The sequence below is a fragment of the Schistocerca gregaria genome, chromosome 5 (genome assembly GCF_023897955.1).
Source record: "Schistocerca gregaria isolate iqSchGreg1 chromosome 5, iqSchGreg1.2, whole genome shotgun sequence".
Lineage (NCBI taxonomy): Eukaryota > Metazoa > Arthropoda > Insecta > Orthoptera > Acrididae > Schistocerca > Schistocerca gregaria.
Window position 1 is genome coordinate 330689340 of NC_064924.1, and position 25541 is coordinate 330714880.

Sequence of the window (25541 nt, forward strand, 5' to 3'; positions counted from 1 at the left end):
ATATATTTTGGTGCGTTGTTCATCCACCACAGTTTCTATAGGACCAAAGTCCTTGTACAGATTAATAAGATGTGAATCAAGTGTATTTCTCCCACTGATGTAGCACGGAAGTTTTTGATTCAGTTCTGCAATTTGAGAAATCCATAAAAATGTATAGCCCTTGTCAATAAATTCGTACATTATGCTCTTTCAAGTTATTTAGCCACAGTCATTTCAGTCTTTGAAATTTGAACAAAATCTGACAGGGAATCACCCTTGTTTTAAGTATTTGGTAGTTGAGGAGTACCACCCACACATATCACATTGCCTAAGCATATAAAAAGGCACAAAATTGGACCTACCTAAATGTATCAAACATTTGTACAATTTTTGAATCAGTATTACTGAAAGTAGTTGTGCCGAAAAATAAAGTTATATTGCAATTTCTTAATGCCCAAGTCTCCTTTTCCTAGTGTTTAAGGCTGATCAGGAAAGAAGGCAATTTCACTACACAGGAACAACCCTGAAATTATTACCTTTCAAAAAAAGGTGACAGACAAATTAGCCTCCAATCCATAGTGTACAAAATACTCAAACAATTAAACACATTAAAAATATCAGGAAAAGGATCAAGCCAACTGTTTAAGTGAATACAGAACAGAACTATGAATCTGAATTGCCAGTCAGTCTTGCCTATAACAATCTCAACACAAGAGGAAATACTCATAATCGAAAGAGCAGTCAGCCAACGCGATTAAGTATCACAAAAGCTATTCTCGGCAGACCTAGTGAAGTTTCCAGATTTGTAGTGTGGAAAAATGTAAAAAGAATTTGTGTCAAATGTTTTTTATTCCAGTCTTTGATCACAATATCAATTCTTTAGACGACGACCGGTTTCAGTCCGTAACGACCATCCTCGGATCTTTTTTGCACATGAGGATGAGTATGGTCATTACGGACTGAAACCGGTCATCGACTAATGAACTGATATTGTGATCAAAGATTGGAATAAAAAACATTTAACAGTATTGGATCACTGTTTGTTTACGCAACTATGTCGCAGTTGGAGGAATTCGTGTGACTGGGACACATCTGAAATACTTAATTTGCTATTGACATTGTACTGTTTGCCTACAGTGCAGATCAAAATCAAGAATTAAAAAATAAGTTAATAGTGCAAATCTGAAAGTAGGCCTGAAAATCAATTATAATAAGGCTAAACTAATGTACAATAAACACACAAAAAAGATAGTTCTACAACTTAATAAAGTACACATAGAATAAGTGAGAAAATTTCATGTTTCGGGCAGTTTTAGCCAATGACTGGATGAACAGGAAGAGAAAGAATTTAAGAGTAAAAATAGACTGGAGTAGAAGTGACAACCTAAATAAGATTTTCAATGCAAAATTTTCCAATGGGTTTGAAAGGTAAGTGTACAGTCAATGTGCATAACACACTTTTGACCTACGGCAATGAAACAGAGACTATCAGCGCATAAAGCATTTACAACTGAATGGTGGTGGTGGTTAGTGTTTAACGTCCCGTCGACAACGAGGTCATTAGAGACGGAGCACAAGCTTGGGTTATGGAAGAATTGGGAAGGAAATTGGCCGTGCCCTTTCAAAGGAACCATCTCGGTATTTGCCTGAAACGATTTAGGGAAATCACGGAAAACCTAAATCAGGATGGCTGGAGACGGGATTGAACCGTCGTCCTCCCGAATGCGAGTCCAGTGTGCTAACCACTGCGCCACGTTGCTCGGTTTTACAACGGAGGATTTTTCATGGAGCAAAAGAAATGCACATTATGGATTACTAAGAAAGACAGAACAAATAAATAGATCGGGTAAAAGAACACAGCGAAAACTGAAATTAAGGTGGTGTGGGCACATTGTCAGGTGAATCAGTGTTAGATGGACCAGGCACAAGTTTTTGCTGGATTCCAAGGGATTAGGAAAGATGGAGACCTAATAGAATGTGAGTAAATGTCATTAGAAAGCATAAAGGAGCAACATGGATGCATCACACGTGGGAAGTCTTGATAAGGGCTTTGTCCAGACAAGGACTGAAGTTACATGTTAGACGCCCCTGAAATCCTGTTTGTGATAACAGACTTATCTGTAGCACAGCCCAAGGTCTACATTAATTTGGAATGTGACAATTTGGTTGAAAGTTGGGGAAGCCAATGAATGTGAAAGCAGAAAATCTGGTTGTGTTAACAAACTGACCGGTAGTAAAGTCTAATGTTTATCTCTACACCACACTGAAAAATGAATGGGGAGTCCAATACATAACTTTTACACAGAAGTGAATGGCATATGGTTGATACCTACATTTGACCATTTTAACAAAACTATCAGTATAGAAGGTAAATACTTTTAAACAGTTACATGCAATACAATATCTTTATTGTCTCAATTTAGCTTTGTCGCTAGTGTATAGACACAAAAACAAAAGTGGTCCTCTTTGTTTTGGTACAACAAATTTTATGTAAGTACTAAACACAATAAGTGTTGGCAATAGTTTTGTCAAAAATATATAAACTTGACAAGGATTGTTTAAGATATTACGGAAATCAGGATTATGCTGTTTCACTTTTAAAAAATACGAATCAGTTAATGCCTCTTGTTTAGTAACCGAAGCACTACGGTTGTTCAGAGCAAATAGTGGTTGACAAGTTTTGTATTACATGAACATACAACAGTACTAGCATTTATTATTGTACAATGCACTTATCACATATAAAGGACTGTTTGAGAAGAAACTGAACTTTAAAGAGAATCAAATCCCACAGGACACACACCTACATTTGGTCAAAATTTAAAGAGAATTAGCTCAAAGATTTTATTAAATACTATTATGCACGCAGTGTACCCAAAATTCCTACGATATTCGAGTTTCAGTGACCAGATTACAGGATCAAACGAGCCTATATTTAAAAGGAGCAGTCGTTTACTTGTAAACGGTGTGAATGTGCTGCATTATATCGGCAACTTTCGTGAGGAGAAAAAATTAGAATATAGTGATATAAGATATTACTACTGGTACGTATACAGTACATCGTTTAAAAAGATCGACTACAAATTCTTGAGTTTGAGAAGTATTTGAAATCGTGCAGTAATGCCAGTGAGCTAATGCCACACAATTCGTAATTAATGGCTGAAAACCAACACTTTCAGCCTAGACATCGAAGTCTTCGCTATTAGCTGCATGAGGTACATACAAACAATCAACAGGTATAGAATTCGAGCACTGATACAAACGCAGGATCGACTCCTCAACAAAGAAGTACATTTGACACATTGTAAACCTCCAGCAATTTTGCGAATGTCATGTGTTATTAGGGATTATTTACTCTCTCATTTTCGAACAGTAAAAGCATTAAGTGAACTGGATAGTAAACTCTATGACAAAATTCAATTTGTCCCTTGCAATCACAATTTTAAACATCCGGTTTAAGTACTAATATATATTCATTCGACTCTATCAATGCTTGACGTTTGATTCCGTCCTTATTACTTACTTCATAAAACTGGTTTACGTACCATTTACCCCACCCCGACACTTCCCTAGGCTCTGCAACGAACATGTCAAGTGACAACTGTCTTGGATGACAAATAAACCAATGCCATCTCGATGGCTACGACTGAATCCTCTGATGTCTGCTATACGCAGGTGTTGTGTGTGGTGTATCTTTGATTGAAGCTGCTTTGATATCTTACTGCTTTCAGCTTTGCATTTGTGGTGTCGGTCACATAGAGGAATTTCGTATAGTGAAAGTTTGAGTGTTTGGAGCGCAGTATGTTGCGTATTGCGTTGAGACAGTGTAAGTTGATGTTTGTGCTATTGAAATTGGAATGTGTGTGGGATGTTCGACTAGCCAGCACCATAAGCAAGTGGAATTTTCAAAGTACTGTACTCAGCTTGATGAATGCGACTGTGGTGCGATTATTATTATTATTATTATTATTATTATTATTATTATTTTAAAGGGGGGCAATGATTTGACAGTAAATCACGTTGTAGCGTCACATAACAGCATTCCCCAGTTCGTCATATTTTTCAACTGCTGCTCTACTGTGCTTTGGTTTAATATGTTTGCAGTTTTATATGGTTTACTGCTAGTTGCGGGGGTATATTTATGTCACATGCGTAGGTAATTCAGTGAAAACTGTTTTGTCATATGCCCTACTTAGTTAATTATAGGTCCTATTTGATTAAGAGAGAACGCAGAGCAAGAGTAAAAATTATTATGCGTAAAGTAAGACCAATATTCTCTTTTTCAGTGCATCACACGCCAAAGGTTAACAACGATATATATTTGGACTCTGCGGCAAGGTCATGTGCTGCCCTATCTTCACACTGTCGGTTTCAGTCAACTGTAGCACAGCAATCAGAAGCAAATGGTAAGGAAGTTATATTGTTGGTACTCCTTGTCGCGAACCGCCGTTTTCATTGATAATGTAAATATGTGGTTTATGAACTCTTTTCTGTATTTAGGTCTTTTTTTTCCAACTTTGTAGAAATTTCAACATGAACTTACAGGTTTGAACCTTTTGCACACTATTAGTTTTCCTCTCGCTATCTCCCTCCCTCTCCCCCGCCCTTGCAAAATTTGCATGTTCTTTTGTAACTTACTCTCAAATTAGTCTGTGCCTGTAATAATCTGTGGAACCACTTTTGTTATTTTCTTTAGAGTTACAAGAATATGGCAAAAACACCAGTTGGCCCATTTCATCAGATTACCCCTCAAACGGAGTTGTGGGGTTCTTTTTGATACCAGTCAAACTGTACACACGTGCCGTTTCCTCTTCGTAATTCTATTTTTGGGGGTTCTACATACCAATTCGGCAATGAAGGTGAACATCCTGACCAACTCGCAGCATTGTCAAGTTGTACTCTTTCTCAGTGCACAACTGTAAAATTTGGGTGGTGCCATTATTGACCTCACGACACCGTAAGTGTTTCTGTTTGCCATACGTCAAAAGTTTACTTATCGACAATGTGTCAGTTTATTTTTAGGCTTGTTGTTGTTGTGGTCTTCAGTCCTGAGACTGGCTTGATGCAGCTCTCCATGCTACTCTATCCTGTGCAAGCTTCCTGTGCTATACCTACTGCAACCTACATCCTTCTGAATCTGCTTAGTGTATTCATCTCTTGGTCTCCCTCTACGATTTTTACCCTCCACGCTGCCCTCCAATGTTAAATTTGTGATCCCTTGATGCCTCAGAACGGTCCCTTTTTCTTGTCAAGTTGTGCCACAAACTCTTCTTCTCCCCTATTTTATTCCATACCTCCTCATTAGTTATGTTATCTACCCATCTAATCTTCAGCGTTCTTATGTAACATCACATTTTGAAAGCTTCTATTCTCTTCTTGTCCAAACTATTTATCACCCATGTTTCACTTCCATAGATGGCTACACTCCATACAAATACTTTCAGAAACGACTTCCTGACACTTAAATCAATACTGGATGTTAACAAATCTCTCTTCTTCAGGAACACTTTCCTTGCCATTGCCAGTCTACATTTGATATCCCCTCTACTGCAACAATCATCAGTTATTTTGCTCCCCAGATAGCAAAACACATTTACTACTTTAAGTGTCTCATTTCCTAATCTAATTCCCTCAGCATCATCCGACTTAAAATTCGACTACATTCCATTATCCTCGTTTTGCTTTTGTTGATGTTCATCTTATATCCTCCTTTCAATACACTGTCCACTCCGTTCAAGTGCTCTTACAAGTCCTTTGCTGTCTCTGACAGAATTATAATGTCATCGGCGAACCTCAAAGTTTTTATTTCTTCTCCATGGATTTTAATACCTAATCCGAATTTTTCTTTTCTTTCCTTTACTGCTTGCTCAATATAGAGATTGAATAACATTGGGGACAGGCTACAACCCTGTCTCACTCCCTTCCCAACCACTGCTTCCCTTTCGTGCCCCTCGACTCTTGTAACTGCCATCTGGTTTCTGTACAAATTGTAAATAGCCTTCCGCTCACTGTATTTTACCCCTGCCCCTGCCTTCTTCTGAATTTGAAAGAGAGTATTCCAGTCAACATTGTCAAAAGCTTTCTCCAAGTCTACAAATGCTAGGAACATAGGTTTGCTTTTCCTTAATCTTTGTTCTAAGATAAGATGTAAGGTCAGTATTGCCTGAAGTGTTCCAACATTTCTAAGGAATCCAAATTGATCTTCACCGTGGTCGACTTCTACCATTTTTTCCATTCGTCTATAAAGAATTCGCGTTAGTATTTTCCATCTGTGACTTATTAAACTGATAGTTTGGTAATTTTCACATTTGTCAAAACCTGCTTTCTTTGGGATTGGAATTATTATATTCTTCTTGAAGTCTGAGGGTATTTCGCCTGTCTCATACATCTTGCTCACCAGATGGTAGAGTTTTGTCATGACTGGCTCTCCCATGGCCGTCAGTAGTTCTAATGGAATGTTGTCTACTCCCGGGGCCTTGTTTCGACTCAAGTCATGACTCTAGTGAATCAGTTAAATTAGAGGGAAATAAACATAGAGGGGAATCATCTAGTTTCTGTGGCAGTGGTCCACTCTACAACCTCAAAGGAATGTGAGAACACCAGCCCACAACTTGATGAGAAAAGTTCCTACATTGAAAGGCCCCGCAAGCCGATTGAGAGACTTATGCAGTCCATTGGAAGCGTGAGAGTGTTTGTTTACCAGAGATATACTAGAAGAAATTGTGAGTCATGCCAATGTGAAAATTTCTTCATATCGATCAAAATTTTCTGATCTGGAGCGCACAGAACTATGAGACATGAACGTCAACTGACTTAGGGCAGTATTTGGATTGTTATACTTCAGTGCCATTTCCAAGTCTAATCATTAAAATCTGGAGACTATGTTTGCAACAGACGTCACGGGAGGAGATATGTTCCATGCCACGCTATCCATGAAGAGAGTGCTGATATTGCTTTACTGCCTAAGATTTTATGAAATAACTAACAGAGATGATGAAGAAAAATGACCCTGCAGCAGTGATTTCTTGGATTATGGTTCACAATTCTCAGGCACCTTATAACATATGTTCACGTGCATGCGTGGTTTAAATGTGAAATGCTTTTGTTGGTTTTCGTGGGAGATGTGCATTAGGGTTTATATGGCTACTAAACCAGTGAAATATGGGCTGAAAATAATGATTTTAGATGATGCTCAAACAAATTACCTTCGGAATGCCTATTTATACTGAAAAAGACTGTGATGGCATTGGCTTGACACCAGAAGAAAAGAAATTTCAGAAACGTACTCAATCTGTCCTGACAAACCATAACACTACAACTGAAAATTACTTTGGCTCTATTGAATTAGTTTCAGAGTTGAAAAAACGAAAGTTGACCTATTTTGGTACATTGAGGAAAAACAAAAAGGAAATCACACCCGAATTCCAGCTACCTAAGAGGCATTTAGATGGTTCAATACTTCATGGCTTCACTAATGACAGAACATTGATTTCTTATGTCCCTAAAAAAGGAAGAAGCTATCATTTTGATTTCCAGTATGCACCATTCAAAAAGTGCAGATCCAAAAACAGGAAAACCAGAAATAATTTCCTTCTGCAATAGCACAGAAGTGTGCTACCTACAGCACAGGCAGACGAACACGCAGATGGCCTCTTGCTGTATTTTATGCAGTTCTGAACATACTTGGAGTTAACTCGTATGTAATACAAATGTCCTGCAAGAAGTACATAGGCTACATATTTCCCAGTTTGAATTCATCAAGATACTTGCCAGGCAGCTTACTAAACCCTATCTCAATGAGAGGCTGCTGAATGGCAGACTGCCAAAAGAATTAAGAGTAACAATCTCAGGACTTTTGAAGAGACCTCTCCCAAAATCACAAATATCCACTCTGGATTCAAAGGGGAAACGATGTGCTCTTTGTCCATGTGCCAGTGAGGAAAAAGACCAACCAATAGTGTACCTGCTGCAGTCGCCCAGTTTGCCAAACCTGTCATTCGGTTGTCTGTAAAGAGTGTGGAGAGGAGAATGTGGGTGATTATTGACAATTTGTGAAAAACTCTGTATCAATTCATTTTTGATGTTCATTACATGTGGCTAATTTTTCTAACAATATATATTTATCTCACACCAACCTATTACTATTTCATGTTATTTCTGATACAATAAAGTAGTTTGAATTTTTATATTGCATTTCATTTCTATGTTAAGTAGTGTTGCATAAACTTACTTTCCTTTTGTGATTTTTATAGAGTTTTTTTTTTTAGTTTGACTGCAGTTAAGTTTTGTGTTGTAACATAGGCAGTTAAGGAATTTATAAATAAATATTTCTAATGAAAGAGAAGTAAATTAATTTTCATGGATAAAATTGAGTGGTATCCTTTTGGACCCCATTACACCATTTATGATACTAAGAAGTCACCACTCTGTTTGAGGGTTAATAGTGATAGTGCTGCTCCCTCCCCAAACTCTTTTGTTGTGGTGGTAGTAATCTGAAGCATAACCTGAGCTCTAGGTTTTGTGAATGGGAATACAAAAAAGGTTAAAGTTACAGACAGATCTGTGACATTGCTTGAGTTGTTGATTCCCTCCCTATTTACACTTTTTGTTATAAATATGTACAAGTACAAGGTAAACTCAGAAAACCTGTACTGCATAATAGACAGTACTCCAATTATTTTGGAGTATATGATGCACGAATGTTGTAAATTAACTATGAAAATGTAAGAGAGGCCAATTCATAAAACTTACCCATTTCCTGCTTTACTCGTGACATCCACACACTGTCCAAACTGTTCACAAAGAGAAGCTGTTTCAAAATCCCCAGAGACATTTGATGTTACAAATGTCAATCATTATGGTCTATTCAACTAAACCCCCCTGCGGGTTCGGGGGTTAGAATAGGCCCGCGGTATTCCTGCCTGTCGTAAGAGGCGACTACAAGGAGTCTCAAACTTTTCGGCCTTGTATGATGGTCCCCTGTTGGTTTTGACCTCCATCTCTCAAAATTTTCCGAAGAGCGAGCCGATTGGGGAAGGGCACCTTACTTGGTGCATTGTGTCCATATTGCGATCAAACCTTTCGCCAGCTTATACACCGTTGAATTGCAGTCCTGTCAGCTCTCCATATCTTGGGCATGACTCTGTTTCTGCATGCAGATTACACCTTGCACTGTGCAGTGCCTCTTTCTGCACCGACGGCGACCATGGACCACATGTTACCTAACATCCAGCACAGTAGCCAGTCCCTTGTGGTGGGGCCGCCATGTACCCTGTTGGTTGTAGTCCCCTGACAACACAGGGATCGCTCTACTGATGCCTGCGCCATTAACTCCCCACGTATGCCAAGGAGTAGATGCCTATCCTCTTGGGGTATCGGGACTCCCGGCAGCGGCCATCCTGCCAGGTGGCTCTTGCCGTGGCTGGGTGGCGCCCGTGGGGAGGGCCCTTGGTCAGAGTAGGTGGCATCAGGGCGGATGACCCGCAATGAAGCGTGGTACATCGTCTCTCGCTGGTGGCCAGCCGCCAGCAGTCTCTAAGCGTTCTCTGGCTCAGTTTAACGCTCAGAAGTACGATCCAAAAACGTTCCCCTCCCTGGCCACACCGTGGGAGGAACGTAAGTCTCAGGATGGCAGTAGCAGTTATTCGCCCCGCTTCTTAGTTTGTACGAGGGTTATGGAGAGACTTTTCTCTCCACAAAGCCTCAGTTCTTCGTCGAGCATTTAGAGGACAAGTTTGGGGAGGTGGAGGGCTTGTCAAAAATGCACTCTGGGTCAGTCCTGATACAAACGGCATCCTCTGCCCAGTCACGACAGTTACTCACTTGTGACAAGTTGGGGGATGTTGCCGTTACGATCACACCCCATAAGAGTTTAAATATGGTCCAGGGAGTTATTTACCATAGGGATCTTCTTTTGCAGTCTGATGAAGAGCTGCCCGCCAATTTAGAGCACCGAGGTGTACATTTCGTCCAGCGCATACATCGGGGTCCTAAGGAAAATTAGATCGCTACTGGTGCCTTCATCTTGCCCTTCGAAGGGGATACATTACCAGAAAAGGTCAAGGTGATGGTCTACCGGTGTGACGTTAAGCCCTATATCCATCCCCCGATACGGTGCTTTAAATACTGGAAGTTCGGCCGTATGCCTTCTCGCTGCACTTCCAGCCTCTGTGTCAACTGCGGGGAGCACCATTCACCTTGCTCGCCAGACTACCGAATTTTCCAGAAAGAGCGTAAAATCATGGCATACAGGACCCTGGACCGACTAACCTATACTGAGGCCAAGAGGAAATACGACCAACTCCATCCTGTGAGAATGACATCTTCCTACGCTGCTGCTACAACACCTGTGCCTGCCCCGTCTGTTTCTCAAATTGTGGCCGGATCGACGAGTAGTACAACTCCTCCTGCCCCCTCGCCAGTGGGGGGCTCTACCCACCGGGTTGCTCCTGCGCCACCTACCTCAGGAGCAACACCGTCCCACCCATCGGGGACGTCCGTCCCCACTTCTAAGCCGGAGAAGTGTCCAACTTCTTCGGCTTCTCACTCTCGCAAGGGGTCCCTTGGGTCCCTCCCTTCCCAGGTTTCCGCCAGTGAGAAGGCTGACGACCAACAGTGGCGTAAGTGCCCGCAATCACCTGGTCGTAGGGCTTCACGATCCCCTCTGTCCCGGAGACTGAATCGGTGAAGCCCTCCCAGCCAGTGCGAACCAAGGAACGGCGTGAGAAACCTAAGAAGACCTCTCAGCCCAAGGAACTCACGTTGGCAGCCATCCCACCGCAACCTTCCAGTTCTGCGTCTGAGGATGCGGTGGAGATTCTGGCGTCCGCTGAGGACCTCGATCTCACCGGTCCATCAGACGACATGGAAAGCACTATCACAGGTGCTAAATCGGAGACAGCAGGTGACCCAGCGGCGTAATCTCCCTTCCCAGTCCCGTCACGCCTTTCTCAGCCATGGACAACACCGTCCTCCAGTGGAAGTGCAGCGGTTTCTACCACCATCTAGCTGAGCTCTGCCAACTTATCAGCCTTCACCCTTTCCTCTGCATTGCTCTGCAGGAAACTTGGTTTCCGGCAATGCGAACTCCCTCCCTCTGTGGCCAACGGGGTTATTATAAGAACCGGGCAGCTTATGAAAGGGTGTCTGGTGGCGTCTGCATCTATGTCCTGAACTCTCTTCACAGCGAGTCTGTACCTCTCCGAACACCTTTAGAGGCTGTCGCTGTTCGGGTGTGGACGCCACAGGGCTGTTACCATCTGCAGTCTTTACCTTCCACCGGATGGTGATGTCGCGTACCTTCCATCGGATGGTGATGTCGCGCTGCATGTCCTGGCTGCTCTGATAGTCCAATTGCCGCCACCTTTCTTGTTACTGGGCGACTTTAATGCCCATAACCATCTGTGGGGTGGGTCGGTGGCAACAGGTCAAGGCGCCATCGTTGAGCATTTATTGGCGCAGCTCGATCTCTCGATATTAAATGATGGTGCCTTCACACACGTCAGTGTGGCGCATGGCACATAGTCCGCCATTGACCTTCCGATCTGTAGCCCTAGCCTCTTACCGTCTGTCCAATGGAGAGTGCATGATGACCTTTGTGGTAGTGACCACTTTCCGATATTTCTGTCACTGCCACAGCGTCAGTCTTCTGGGCTCCCTAGCAGATGGGTTCTGAATAAGGCTGACTGGGACTTGGTGTCCTCCACTGCCGCTATTGAGCCTCTCTCTAATGATGACATTGATGCAGTGGTTCAATCGGTCACCACCGGTATCGTTACTGCTACCGAATCTGCCATTCCCCGTTCTTCTGGGTCCCCTCGGCGGCGGACTGTGCCTTGGTGGTCGCCTGCGATCGCTGAAGCGATTAAAGCTCTCCGGCGGGCGCTCCAGCGTTACAAGCGACATCCCTCAATTGAACACCTTATCGCCCCCAAACGGCTGTGTGCGCGAGCCCGCCGCATTATCCGCCATTGCAAGCAGGAGTGCTGGGAGCGGTATGTGTCCACCATTCGCCTCCATGTCACTCCATCGCAGGTCTGGGCCAAGATTCGCTGCCTCTATGGCTATCGGACCCCTGTCAGCGTCCCTGCGCTCTCACTGAATGGAGCAGTTAGTACCGACTCCGACGTCATTGCAAACCGCTTGGCAGAGCACTTTGCTCTGAATTCCGCTTCTGCCAACTACCCCTTGGGCTTCCGCTCCATTAAAGAGCGGATAGAACGTCGGAGTCTTTCTTTTTGCAATCACCATCCTGAATTGTACAATGTTCCATTTAGTGAGTGGGAATTTCGCAGTGCCCTCGCCGCTTGGCCTGATACCACTCCTGGCCCAGATAGCATCCACTCTCAGCTGCTGAAACACCTTTCAGTGGACTGCCAGCGACACCTCCTCGACCTTTACGACCGCATTTGGGTCGAGGGTGAGTTTCCGTCGCAATGGCAGTAAAGTCTTGTTGTCCCCATTCTGAAACCGGGGAAGAACCCTTTGGAGGTGGACGGCTACCGTCCCATTAGCCTCACCAACGTTCTTTGCAAGTTGCTTGAACGGATGGTGAGCCAGCACTTGAATTGGGTACTGGAGTCTCGGGACCTTCTGGCTCCGTCTCAGGGTGGGTTCCGTAAAGGCTGCTCCGCCGCCGACAATCTGCTGAGCCTGGAATCGGCCACCCGTACTGCCTTTGCCCGCCGTCAGCATCTGGTCGCTGTCTTTTTCGACACAGCTCTATTGGCATTGCAGCTGCTGAACATCAGCTACAGGGTGCAATCCGCAAGGCGCAGTCTTGGGCTGTAGCGCATGGTTTTCAGTTTTCGGCAGCCAAGACCTGCGTTATGCATTTCTGCTGGCAACGCACTGTTCACCCGGAGCCGCGGCTTTATCTTGACGGCGAGCTTCTTAAAGTGGTGGAGTTACATAGGTTTTTGGGGGTGGTTTTTGATGCCCGGTTGACTTGGCTGCCTCATATTCGGTAGCTTAAACAGGCGTGTTGGCGGCATCTAAATGCTCTGCGATGCCTGAGTCACACCAGGTGGGGCGCCGACCGATCTACTCTCCTATGGCTTTACCCAGCGTTAATCCAGTCCCGTCTGGACTATGGGAGTCTGGCTTATGGCTCAGCATCCCCATCTGCGTTGCGGGTGCTGGACCCAGTCCTCCACAGCGGGATACGCCTTGCCACTGGTGCCTTCCGGACCAGCCCTGTGGACAGCATACTTGTGGAGGCAGGTGTCCGTCCACTGCGGTTACGACGCCAACAATTACTGGCTGTTTATGCTGCCCATGTTTTTAGCTCGCCCCGGGCATCTAAATTATCGTGTCCTGTTCCCGCAATCAGTCGTCCTTCTGCCAGACTGTCGGTCCCGGTCGGGTTGTCCAATCACCGTACGCGTCAAACACCGTATGGGCTTGGGTGTTTCCCTGTACCACCTTCTTTCCGGGTCCCTCTGCGTACACCCCCATGGTGTGTGCCTCGCCCTTGCCTTTGGCTCGACTTGGCACAGGGCCCGAAGGACTCAGTCTCTCCGGAGGCCTTCCGACACCGCTTTTATTCCATCCTGGCCAAGTATCAGGGCTCTGGCGTTGTCTATACCGACGGTTCGATGGTTGCTGGTCATGTCGGTTATGCACTAACTCAGTGTTAACACTGCTGAGCTGGTCGCCATCTTTCGTGCCCTAGAGTATATCCGCTTGTGCTCAGGTGAGTCCTTCGTTATCTGTAGCGATTCCCTGAGTGGTTTACGAGCTCTCGACCAGTGTTTCCCTCGTTCTCATCTGGTGATGGCTATCCAGGAGTCCTTGCATACTCTTGCCCGTTGCGGCAGATCTGTGATCTTTGTTTGGACCCTGGGCCATGTTGGGATACCCGGAAATGAAACTGTTGACCGCCTGGCGAAAGAGGCCACTAGTGCACCATCTCTGGAGACTGGCCTTCCAGCGACTGATTTGCGGGCACTATTACGCCGCAAAGTTTTCGATTCATGGGACACTGATTGGCGCAACGTGACTGTGCCAAACAAACTCCGCCGTATCAAGGAGAAGACTACTGTGTGGCGGTCATCCATGTGAGCCAACCGCAGGGAATCAGTCGTCCTTTGTCGGCTCCGCATTGGCCACACTTGACTCACACACAGTTATTTACTGTCTCGTGAGGAGCCCCCCCGTCTTTGTCGTTGTGGGGCGTTCTTGACGGTGGTCCATATTCTGTTGGAGTGCGCCCTTTTAACTGTGCTCAGGCAGACTTTTGCGCTGCCTGATATGCTCTCTGCGCTTTTATCTGACGACTCTTGCATAACGGACATAGTGCTGCGTTTTATTCGGGCAGGGGGATTTTATCGCTTAATGTAAGTGTGGTTGGATTTTCCCTTTTTGTTTGTATGGTCGGCCAACCACTATCACACTCTGTGTGATTTTAGTTCGTCTTGTCTGGTCTTTGTCTACGTTTTTCTTGTTCTGTGTTGTCTGTCTTATCGTCTGTTGCTCGTTTTTATTCTCTGTGGGTGTTTTTAGTATTTGGAAAAAGGGATCGATGGCCGTAGCAGTCTGGTCCCTTTAACCCCCACAAACCCACCTATTCAACTAAAAATAAGCAGTTGTATAACCCATGGCACAGAGGTTAAGTGATACTTTCAATATTGCTTCCAACATTCATAACAAAACGGTCACCTTTCTAGCTAACCTAGAGCACAGGCTATGTTACAGATCATTATTTCACCACAGCTGAGATCTTGTATTCATATTTGTTGGCTTCTTCAACTTTCAACGAAATTGCCATCCTTCAACCTTACCTATATCTCTGTACAGGTACAAACCTTACATTTCAAAAGCTAAAATATCTCTAATTTACAATAATAAATCCGGCACTAGATGCAAAACGAAAAAAGTTTTAAGATCTATAATATAACAGTAGGGGGTCATGTTGAATATCTTTCTTTTTTCACCCGTTTTTTTTAATATGGTCACAATAATTCAAAAACAAAAATACATCAATCTGTATAAATAAAAATGTATGCCCTTTTGTTCAGATTCACATTCTCGACTGATTGTGTTAATCATAGATTTGCTTTAAAATTTGGACACATTGCACTCAAATACTTGCATGGTTTTATATACCATCTGCAATACAATGTTGTATATATGTAATCACAGGGGAAACATTATTACCAAAAGTCTCAAAATGTATCTTTCCAATCACTACAAATTTTTACGTATTACAGTAATAAATGTGTAGGAACATGTAGATCAAACAAGGCACAAGGGCAGAGGAGGGGAGGAGGAGAAAATGGACATAAAAAACTGGAAGGAAGAAATGGACAGAGAGGGGGACAGGACGAGATGAAGAGGGGGGAGGAGAAGATGGACAGACAGAAGGGGAAGGAGGAGGAGATGGACAAAGGAAGGGGGAATGCAAGGTGAACAGATACAGGGAGAGGAAATTAGGATGTATATCACGTTCCCATTCATATTACAAAAATGTGCTTTCTCTTTTCTTTCTTTTCCACTTAAGCAGACTGAGCTCCAACAAAATGTGGCCGGATTCAGCTAGTTTAGTGTAATAAAATAAGCTGTACGTTTTCGCTGCTTGTTTAGTAAACTAATGGTCCCTCTTTACAGGTGAAATATTCGTAGACTGCTGTATTTTTCTGTGTGGTTATGTTTACTGATGACATTTACTTTAATGCTGTGGAAATAAGTCACTTACACCATGCATGTTGGCTTCATTTTAATAATATTTTCATTGCCATTCTTCATGCTCACATGAGACTAGATTTTCTTCACTTCTCTATAGGAAATTTTGTTAAAAACTTTTGAGTTTGGTTCAAAAATTCTATCCACCATTGCTCAGTGTTTGTACCATGACACTTGACTCATTTCTCATCCCTCCATATTTTTCAACACTGCCATTGTTTTCGTCTTTCTAAGCCCTTTGGTGATTTTACATTGGAAACATTGTTGTTCCCTTTCTGTGGTATTCCAGTTAGAGGCATCAGTACTAAGTCAATCCATTTATACTGATTTTATATGCAGGTTTACAGTAGGTTTCAAAGTTTCGAGAGCATGCTTTTCCATGAAGCAAAACACCTTTATCTTTTTAAAAACTATTGTTGGAGTCTGTTTAGTATTTCTGTGATAATTTAAACTTGTATTTGAACTTTCTCTAACTCTCTTAACCACATTTGTTAGGCTTCCTCTTGGTTGGGCAGTTGGACGTCAATGATTTAATGAAGAGCTTTGTTACTTACTTTTTAAAAGTTTAAATCTTTGGAATGTTTCCTGCTTTGTAGGATGGATACTCAGAGGGGTGACTTAATGTACTAATTTGGATGCTGATATTTACGTTTTGCCTGTCCTTGAAATGGAATTGTACTACCTATTTCTAATAAGCTACTAATTAACATAAGTCATCCTTTGAAGACATTTGTATATTCTTCCTTTCAATCTCAGAATATCCCATGCAGTAACTGCCTGCCTTTATAATTTGGTAATTACATCTTGTGTTACAAATTGATTGACAGTTCAGAGCCAACACTGTAGCCAGAGTATCTCTCTCTCTCCCTCTCTCTCTCTCTCTCTCTCTCTTTCTTTCTTCATGATGTAGGCCATTGTCAAGGTGCAGTGTGTCTTTTATGTAAGGATGCAGCTGCATGGAGTAATCGCCAAACCAGCAGGTGCCGCAAAGCATGATCGAACTGCTAGCCCTACCTTGTCTTGCAGAAAAGCTGCATCCATCCACACTTGGTTGCTTACACATATAAAATGAAATCTCCACCCAATCTGTGTGTCCAAATTTACTAAACCGATTAAGAAAACTTAATTACTGTTAGATATTTCTCGCTATTAGACATTTCTCTTTGTTAGTACTAGACTGCTTATGTACATCACAATACATTTTCCATAAAGTATTGGCTCCTTGCTGGTTGTGTTTAGTTCTGCAGCAACATTGTAATGTCCTTCCCCTTATCCCTTTCACCATGTATGTGAACATTAGGTAAAGACTGAGCTATCTCCTCAGATGTTTCTATACGTAACACGAAGAATGATTATTCTGTCACTTTTCTTGATTTCTGAATTTTGAGGATCACATATGGATTCTTTCCAGTGAGAATATACATTCTGTTTTCCTTTTATTAAATATCTGTACATAGTTACTTTCTATAAATAATAAAACTACATCAGCGTGGGTGCTATTGATGTATTTTGCATATTATGAATAATAAGAAATCATAAAACATCAGTGGTAATCATGTCACTGTTCTACAGCACTCCTCCAATTTAAATGACCTCCACAGCTTCTGTATGTATTTCCTTGGCATTTTTTTCATAGTCTAGAGTGAGAATTGTTTTACTTTCTTTTTTTGTCTTTCCAGCTGTACCTGCAACTAGAAAACCATATTCTCCATTTCAAAACACTAGCAACTTGGCTGAATATGCGTTGGCAAGGCTGGACGACCTGCTTAATTGGGGACGGAAGGTAATGCTACATTTCACTTGTACTTTCATTGCAAACAGAAAAAAATTAGCAGTAATACCAAGTAAACACTTATAATAGAGCTGCAGAAAGATAGGAAATAGAAATTTAGAGTATACCTGCAAAGTTGGCAGTCAAATGACCTGGTGTTCGTCACCAGTTCAAAAATAAAATAGCAGCAGATTTTCCATTATCAGTTTTTGTGTGTGTGTGTGTGTGTGTATGTGGTTTTTTTTATAGTTTTCATAATCAGAAATGGTGATGCAAGGAGTGCCATTTAGCCATCATGGCACGTGAGTGAGCTTGTGCAAGTTCTATATCAATTCAGAATTTGAGCAGCTTATAAACTTTTGAATTCCTTGAACAAAAGGAGAGAGCAAAAAAAGTTACGGCAGTGAAACCTCTATATAATGTTTTTCAAGGGACCACAAATTCTTAACCCTCTATAGAGAAAAACACTATAAAGAGGAAGGCTTCCAAATAATAATTATAGGGCATTACTGAAGATCGGGATACCACTAATCAGCTTTGACAAATGGTGCCATAGATGACATTTTAAATTTTCACAACACTGTAATATGATATTCATTGCAAATGATCAATGTATCAAATGATTAGTTTTTTGTAATTGAAACATGGGGCCCGGTATGTGGATGGGTGAAAGTAAATGGTGCCAATAAGATGGCAAGCAGAATGTGCGTCACATATCACGTGACCAGGTTCTGCCGCTGAAATACGAAACACGCTGAGTGCGGTCTTTCCGAGCCAGTGCAAACTGTGAATCCACGGAGCGGAAAACGATGCATCTACATCCAGTCACTTAAATGTTATAAACAGGTAAATAATTGACCAGGGTTCCAAAAATATGAGCATTACATGGAGGAAATTGTAATATAGAGGAAACACAGTAAAGAGGAAAATTTAACAATGTTTATATGGGCTTTAAGTCAGGGGAAAATAAAAACAGATGTAACATAGAGGAAAACATTATATGGAGGAAATTATAAAGAGGTTTCACTGTATTAATCATTTCACATCCTCAGGAATGATGTACGGGAAGTGATGAGAAGGCTCCTTTGGAAAGGTAATGCTTACTGCAGTGACCATACTAAGCCCTGCAGGGAAACATGATATACCTGAAACCTAGAAATGATTGCACCAATCCAGTGTAGCACTTAACAATTGTGTAGGGATGACAATGGAATAAATTTTCAACAGCCACTTTGTACGGATGTTTGCAGCTTGAAAACTCTTTCATCCTCATTGTGGTTCCCATAGGTACCACTCTTCACGTGACAAGCTAATACTCATGCACTTGGCAATACAGGAGGCTTTTTCCATAGGCAGTACTTGACTGGAATATTTTTTGATGTTGAAAACACTTCTGGTACTACATGATGGTACAATATCATCCAAAAAACTTGGGGAAAATGGTTTTCAGGGCCATCTTCTGACTAAAGTGTGACCTTCCTCTCAGGATCCTACATTTAATTCAGAGTTGGTGAAGATTCTTAGATCATTGTATACAGAAGAATGGTGTCATTTGGGAATGTGTCATATGCTGTAGCCATTGGCAGCATATCATCTACAATTGAAAATCATATCTGCTGCTCTCTGTTTCTGGACATTTTTTTTTGTCTTTCGCTTATCTTCTACCCTCAACATCTACAACTAACACTAGAAAGGCTAGAATTGGAGGAAAACCCACAGGCTCCAAATTTTCTGTTTAAATAAATGTGTGTTACTTTTACTCATATATGATATGGTTTAAACTGATCCAAACTTTGATGAAGAATACCGTCCTTAGTTTCATTGAATCAGTTAAGTTCCTGGGCCTTATCATTAATTTATATTATCATCATAATCATAACAATAATCATCATCGTCGTCGTCGTCATTATTATCATCAATTGTCTGGCATAGTCACATTAATTTTTGAAGTCAAATCTGGAATTTTATTGATCTTGTATCATAATGTAACATAAAATCAATCAGTTTGGATCACAAATTACGTTTATTTTTATGGTATGGTAACTGGTTTGTCTACACGAAAATTAGAGATACCTTCGGGGAGAAGAGAGCCACTTGCATGAATATCAAGAGCTCAGGTGGAAAACCAGTTCTAAGCAAAGAAGGGAAAGCAGAATGGTGGAAGGAGTATGGAGAGGGTCTATATAAGGGTGATATAATTGAGGGCAATATTATGGAAACGGAAGAGGACGTAGAAAAAAATGAAATCGGAGATATGATACTGCATGAAGAATTTGACAGAGCACTGAAAGACCTCAGTCAAAAAAAGGCCCCAGGAGTGGACAGTATTCCATTAGAACTTCTGATATCCTTGGGAGAGCCAGGCCTGACAAAAGTTTACCTTCTGGTGAGAAAGATAGGTGAGACAGGTAAAATACCCTCAGACTTCAAGAAGAATATAATAATTCCAATCCCAATGAAAGCAAGTGTTGACAGGTGTGAAAATTACTGAACTATCAGTTTAATGAGTCACTGCTGCAAAATACTAACATGAATGCTTCACAGACGAATGGAAAAACTGGTAGAACCCGACCTCGAGGAAGATCAGCTTGGATTCCATAGAAATGTTGGAACACGTGAGGCAGTACTGACCCCACAACTTACCTTAGAAGATCAAACCTACATTTCTAGCATTTGTAGACTTAGAAAAAGCTTTTGACAATGTTGATTGGAATACTCTCTTTCAAATTCTGAAGTTGGCAGGGGTAAAATACAGAGAGTGAAAAGCTATTTACAATTTCTACAGAAAGCAGATGGCAGTTATAAGAGTCGAGGGGTATGAGAGGGAAGCAGTGGTTGGGGATTGAGTGAGACAGGGTTGTAGCCTACCCCTCATGTTATTCAGTCTGTATATTCAAGCAGTAAAGAAAACAAAAGAAAAATTTGGAGTAGGAATTAAAATCCATGGAGAAGAAATAAAAACTTTGAGGTTTGCCGATGACATTGTAATTCTGTCAGAGACAGCAAAGGACCTGGAAGAGCAGTTTCACAGAATGGACAGTGTCTTGAAAGGAGGATATAAGATGGACATCAACAAAAGCAAAATGAGGATAATGGAATCTACATCTACATGACTACTCTGCAATTCACATTTAAGTGCTTGGCAGAGGGTTCATCGAACCACAATCGTACTATCTCTCTACTATTGCACTCCCGAACAGCGAGCGGGAAAAACGAACACCTAAACCTTTCTGTTCGAGCTCTGATTTCTCTTATTTTATTTTGATGATCGTTCCTACCTATGTAGCTTGGGCTCAACAAAATATTTTCGCATTCGGAAGAGAAAGTTGGTGACTGAAATTTCGTAAAAAGGTCTCGCCGCGACGAAAAACGTCTATGCTGTAATGACTTCCATCCCAACTCGTGTATCATATCTGCCACACTCTCTCCCCTATAACGCGATAATACAAAACGAGCTGCCCTTTTTTGCACCCTTTCGATGTCCTCCGTCAATCCCACCTGGTAAGGATCCCACACCGCGCAGCAATATTCTAACAGAGGACGAACGAGTGTAGTGTAAGCTGTCTCTTTAGTAGACTTGTTGCATCTTCTAAGTGTCCTGCCAATGAAACGCAACCTTTGGCTCGCCTTCCCGACAATATTATCTATGTGGTCCTTCCAACTGAAGTTGTTCGTAATTTTAACACCCAGGTACTTAGTTGAATTGACAGCCTTGATAATTGTACTATTTATCGAGTAATCGAATTCCAACGGATTTCTTTTGGAACTCATGTGGATCATCTCACACTTTTCGTTATTTAGCGTCAACTGCCACCTGACACACCATACAGCAATCTTTTCTAAATCGCTTTGCAACTGATACTGGTCTTCGGATGACCTTACTAGACGGTAAATTACAGCATCATCTGTGAACAATCTAAGAGAACTGCTCAGATTGTCACCCAGGTCATTTATATAGATCAGTAACAGCAGAGGTCCCAGGACACTTCCCTGGGGAACACCTGATATCACTTCAGTTTTACTCGATGATTTGCCGTCTATTACTACGAACTGCGACCTTCCTGACAGGAAATCACGAATCCAGTCGCACAACTGAGACAATGCCCCATAGCTCTGCAGCTTGATTAGAAGTCGCTTGTGAGGAACGGTGTCAAAAGCTTTCCGGAAATCTAGAAATACGGAATCAACTTGAGATCCCTTGTCGATAGCGGCCATTACTTCGTGCGAATAAAGAGCTAGCTGCGTTGCACAAGAGCGATGTTTTCTGAAGCCATGCTGATTACGTGTCAATAGAGCGTTCCCTTCGAGGTGATTCATAATGTTTGAATACAGTATATGCTCCAAAACCCTACTGCAAACCAATGTCAATGATATAGGTCTGAGTTAAATGGATTACTCCTACTACCCTTCTTGAACACTGGTGCGACCTGCGCAATTTTCCAATCTGTAGGTACAGATCTATCGGTGAGCGAGCGGTTGTATATAAGTGCTAAGTAGGGAGCTATAGTATCAGCGTAATCTGAAAGGAACCTAATCGGTATACAATCTGGACCTGAAGATTTGCCCGTATCAAGCGATTTGAGTTGCTTCGCAACCCCTAAGGTATCTACTTCTAAGAAACTCAGGCTAGCAGATGTTCGTTTTTCAAATTCTGGAATATTCCATTTGTCTTCCCTGGTGAAGGAATTTCGGAAAACTGCGTTCAATAACTCCGCTTTAGCGGCACAGTCGTCGATAACAGTACCATCGGCAATGCGCAGTGAAGGTATTGACTGCGTCTTGCCACTTGTGTACTTTACATATGACCAGAATTTCTTTGGATTTTCTACCAAATTTCGAGACAATGTTTCGTTGTGGAACCTATTAAAGGCATCTCGCATCGAAGTACGTGCCAAATTTCGCGCGTCTGTAAATTGTAGCCCATCTTCGGGATTTCGCGTTCTTCTGAACTTCGCATGCTTTTTCCGTTGCCTCTGCAACAGTGTTCGGACCTTTTTTGTGTACCACGGGGGATCCGTTCCATCTCTTACCAATTTATGAGGTATGAATATCTCAATTGCTGTTGCTACTGTATCTTTGAATTTGAGCCACATCTCGTCTACATTCGCATAGTCAGTTCGGAAGGAATGGAAATTGTCTTTTAGGAAGGCTTCTAGTGACACTTTATCCGCTTTTTTAAATTAGTTGAATTAAATTGGGTGATGGGGGAATTAGATCAGGAAATGAGACGCTTAAAGTAGTAAATGAGTTTTGCTATTTGGGGAGCAAAATAACTGATGATGGTTGAAGTAGAGAGGGTATAAAATTTGTACTGGCAATGGTAAGGAATGCATTTCTGAAGAAGAGAAATTTGCTAACGTAGAGTGTAGATTTGAGTCAGCAAGTTATTTCTGAAAGTATTTGTATGGAGTGTAGCCATGTATGGAAGTGAAACATGGATGATAAATAGTTTAGACAAGAAGAGAATAGAAGCTTTCGAAATGTGGTGCTACAGAAGAATGCTGAAGATTAGATGGGTAGATCACATAACTAATGAGGAGGTGTTGAATAGGATTTGGGAGAAGAGAAGTTTGTGGCACAACTTGACTAGAAGAAGGGATCGGTTGGTAGGACATGTTCTGAGCCACCAAGGGATCACCAATTTATTATTGGAGGGCAACATGGAGGGTAAAAATCGTAGAGGGAGACCAAGAGATGAACATAAAACAGATTCAGAAGGATGTATGTTGCAGTAGGTACTGGGAGATGAAGAAGCTTGCACAGGACAGAGTAGCATGGAGAGCTGCATCAAACCAGTCTGTGGTCTAAAGACAATGCCGACAACAGCAACTGGTTGTTTCATTCATAGACTATCTTCAGACCAGTTTATCCCTGAGATTAGTAAAGTGGACCAGGAATAATATCGTAATTCACCTTATAAAATTGTAAATAAGCAAGATAATTACAAAATAAATATAAATATGTTGTGCATACATCCATTAGTGATGTGTGGAGTCAATGTATGGAGTCAGCACCTACCCGTTGATATGCACATCATCAGTTGAACAACCAATAACATTAAAACACACACAATAGTGTGCGCTTAATTATACAGACTTAATATAGTAGACACGTAAGATCACAATGTTTCTTAAAAAATGTGTGTGTGTGTCGGATTTTTTGCCAGGGGACCCACTCTGTGGTGATCTCAGCTGCCTGGTGTGCATGTACTACACACACACACACACACACACACACACACACACACACACACACACACACACTTGAGAGCTGAGATAATGCCTGATGTGGCTGAGAATCGAACCGAAGGCTGTGTGATCGAGAGTCAGCAATACTGACCATAAGACGATGCAGTTTTATACATACATACTATTTTGCATGTTTTGATGTTACTGGTTGTTCAATCGATCATGTGTGGATTGATGGGTGGGGCTCTGTTTATGACCTGAGCACCCCTCTGCTACCCGCTAATTGATGATAGGCGCCTTTCAGCTCCAAACATTGACTCAGTGTTTCACCAATGGGTATATGCATGATATATTTGTTTTGTAACTGTGTTGCTTATTTAATGTTACATAAGATTAGTAGCTGTATTATTCCTGGCCTACTTTGTTGATTTAAGAGACATACTGGTCTGAAGATTATCTGCGTAAGTTCCTCAATCATACTGTCATTGTTGGTGAGACGTTAATCATCCAATAGTTAATTGGGAAAATTACAGAATTGTGTGTGTGATACGAATTCTGTGGAACATTACTAGATGTCTTCTCTGAAAACTCCTTAGAACAGGTAGTTAGGAACCCCATTCACGATGGAAGTATATTGAATCTAACGGCAACAAATAGGCCTGTTCTCTCTGAGGATGTCCACATTGAAACTGGGATCAGTCACAATTATGTGATTGTCACAACAATAATTACCAAAGTACAAAGGACAACTAAAACAAGCAGAAAGATATATATGTTAAGAACAACAAAAATAATGAATTCTTGATTAGATAAAAAAATCTAATGATCAAGCAGCAGCAGCGAACACACACACATAAAGGGCTTAACTTTTACAAGCTTCCGGAGCCAGTGTCTTTCTTCTTCTGGCAGAAGAGTTCAAAGGAAAGGAAAACAGGTGAAGGAAAAGACTGGAGAGTTTTAGGGAAAACGGTACAGTTCAGAAAAGTCACTCAGAATCCCAGGTCAGGGGAGACTTACTGGACAGGATGAGAAGGAAAGACTGATTATTGGGGACTGCACCAGACGAGATTTGAAAACCTGAGAGCCTAAAGGTGGAAGACAGGGTAATATGCAAGACATGGATTACTACTAAAACATAGTGCACAAGTTAATAAGAGTGGAAAGCTAAGCGAATTGCATGTAACAGTGGTGGGGGGGGGGGGGGGGGGGGGGGGGATGGTGCAAAATAGAAAAGTCAGAAAATGAAAGATGTAAAAACTAAAATGGAGTGAAGAAAGTAGTAGTTACTGTGAAGAAATGCTGAGATGGGGGGATTAACGTAAATTAAGGCCACGTGAGTGGCAAGAAACAAGAACATATTTTAGTTCTGGTTCCCACCTGCAGAATCCTGAGGCACTGGTGTCTGGGGGCAAAAATCCGTATGGTGTGTGTGTGTGTGTGTGTGTGTGTGTGTGTGTGTGTGTGTGTGTGTGTGGTGAAACAGGCACCGAAGTAACGTCTGTCATGTACAGCATGTTCTGCTACAGGATATTGTGTGTTGCCTGTATACACCCTCTGCCTATGCCCATTCATCCCGATTGATAACTGGATGGTAGTCATGCCAGTGTAAGAAGCCAAACAGTGTGTACATAACAGCTGGTATATGATGTGTCATTTCACAGGTGGCTCTCACTTTGAGACTATATTTTTTGCCAGTTACAAGGCTGGAAGAGGTGGTGCTAGTAGGGTGCATAGGGCAAGTCTTGCAGCAGGGACCATCACAGGGGTAGGAGCCATAGTTTAGGGAGATGGGTGTAGGAGCATCACAGAGTCTGCCAAGGATATTGCAGAGATTGGTAGGGCCACCACACACAGAATAGCTTTTTGTCACCCTCTCAATCTCCACAATATCCTTGTCAGACCCTATGCCTTTTTTTTTCCCA

At 42.0% G+C, this 25541-nt stretch overlaps 2 protein-coding genes across 5 annotated transcripts in view; one reads left to right on the forward strand and one right to left on the reverse strand.

Moving 5' to 3' along the window:
* The window catches only part of LOC126272015 (uncharacterized), a 103323-nt gene extending 99684 nt beyond the window's left edge, over positions 1-3639 (reverse strand). For 2 of the 4 annotated variants that reach the window (XM_049974509.1, XM_049974505.1), the window contains exon 1: positions 3525-3610. The gene's annotated coding sequence lies outside the window, so the exon portion shown is untranslated. Of the gene's footprint in view, positions 1-3502 lie in introns of all 4 variants that reach the window. The other 2 variants (XM_049974508.1, XM_049974507.1) reach the window with 2 other exon arrangements.
* A 46-nt stretch (positions 3640-3685) lies between these two features.
* The window catches only part of LOC126272016 (NADH-quinone oxidoreductase subunit B 2-like), a 62697-nt gene continuing 40841 nt past the window's right edge, over positions 3686-25541 (forward strand). The window contains exons 1-3 of the mRNA XM_049974510.1: positions 3686-3805; positions 4266-4385; positions 17340-17443. Coding sequence (XP_049830467.1) covers positions 3781-3805; positions 4266-4385; positions 17340-17443 — 249 coding nt within the window. The 5' untranslated portion in view covers positions 3686-3780. The remainder of the gene's footprint in view (positions 3806-4265; positions 4386-17339; positions 17444-25541) is intronic.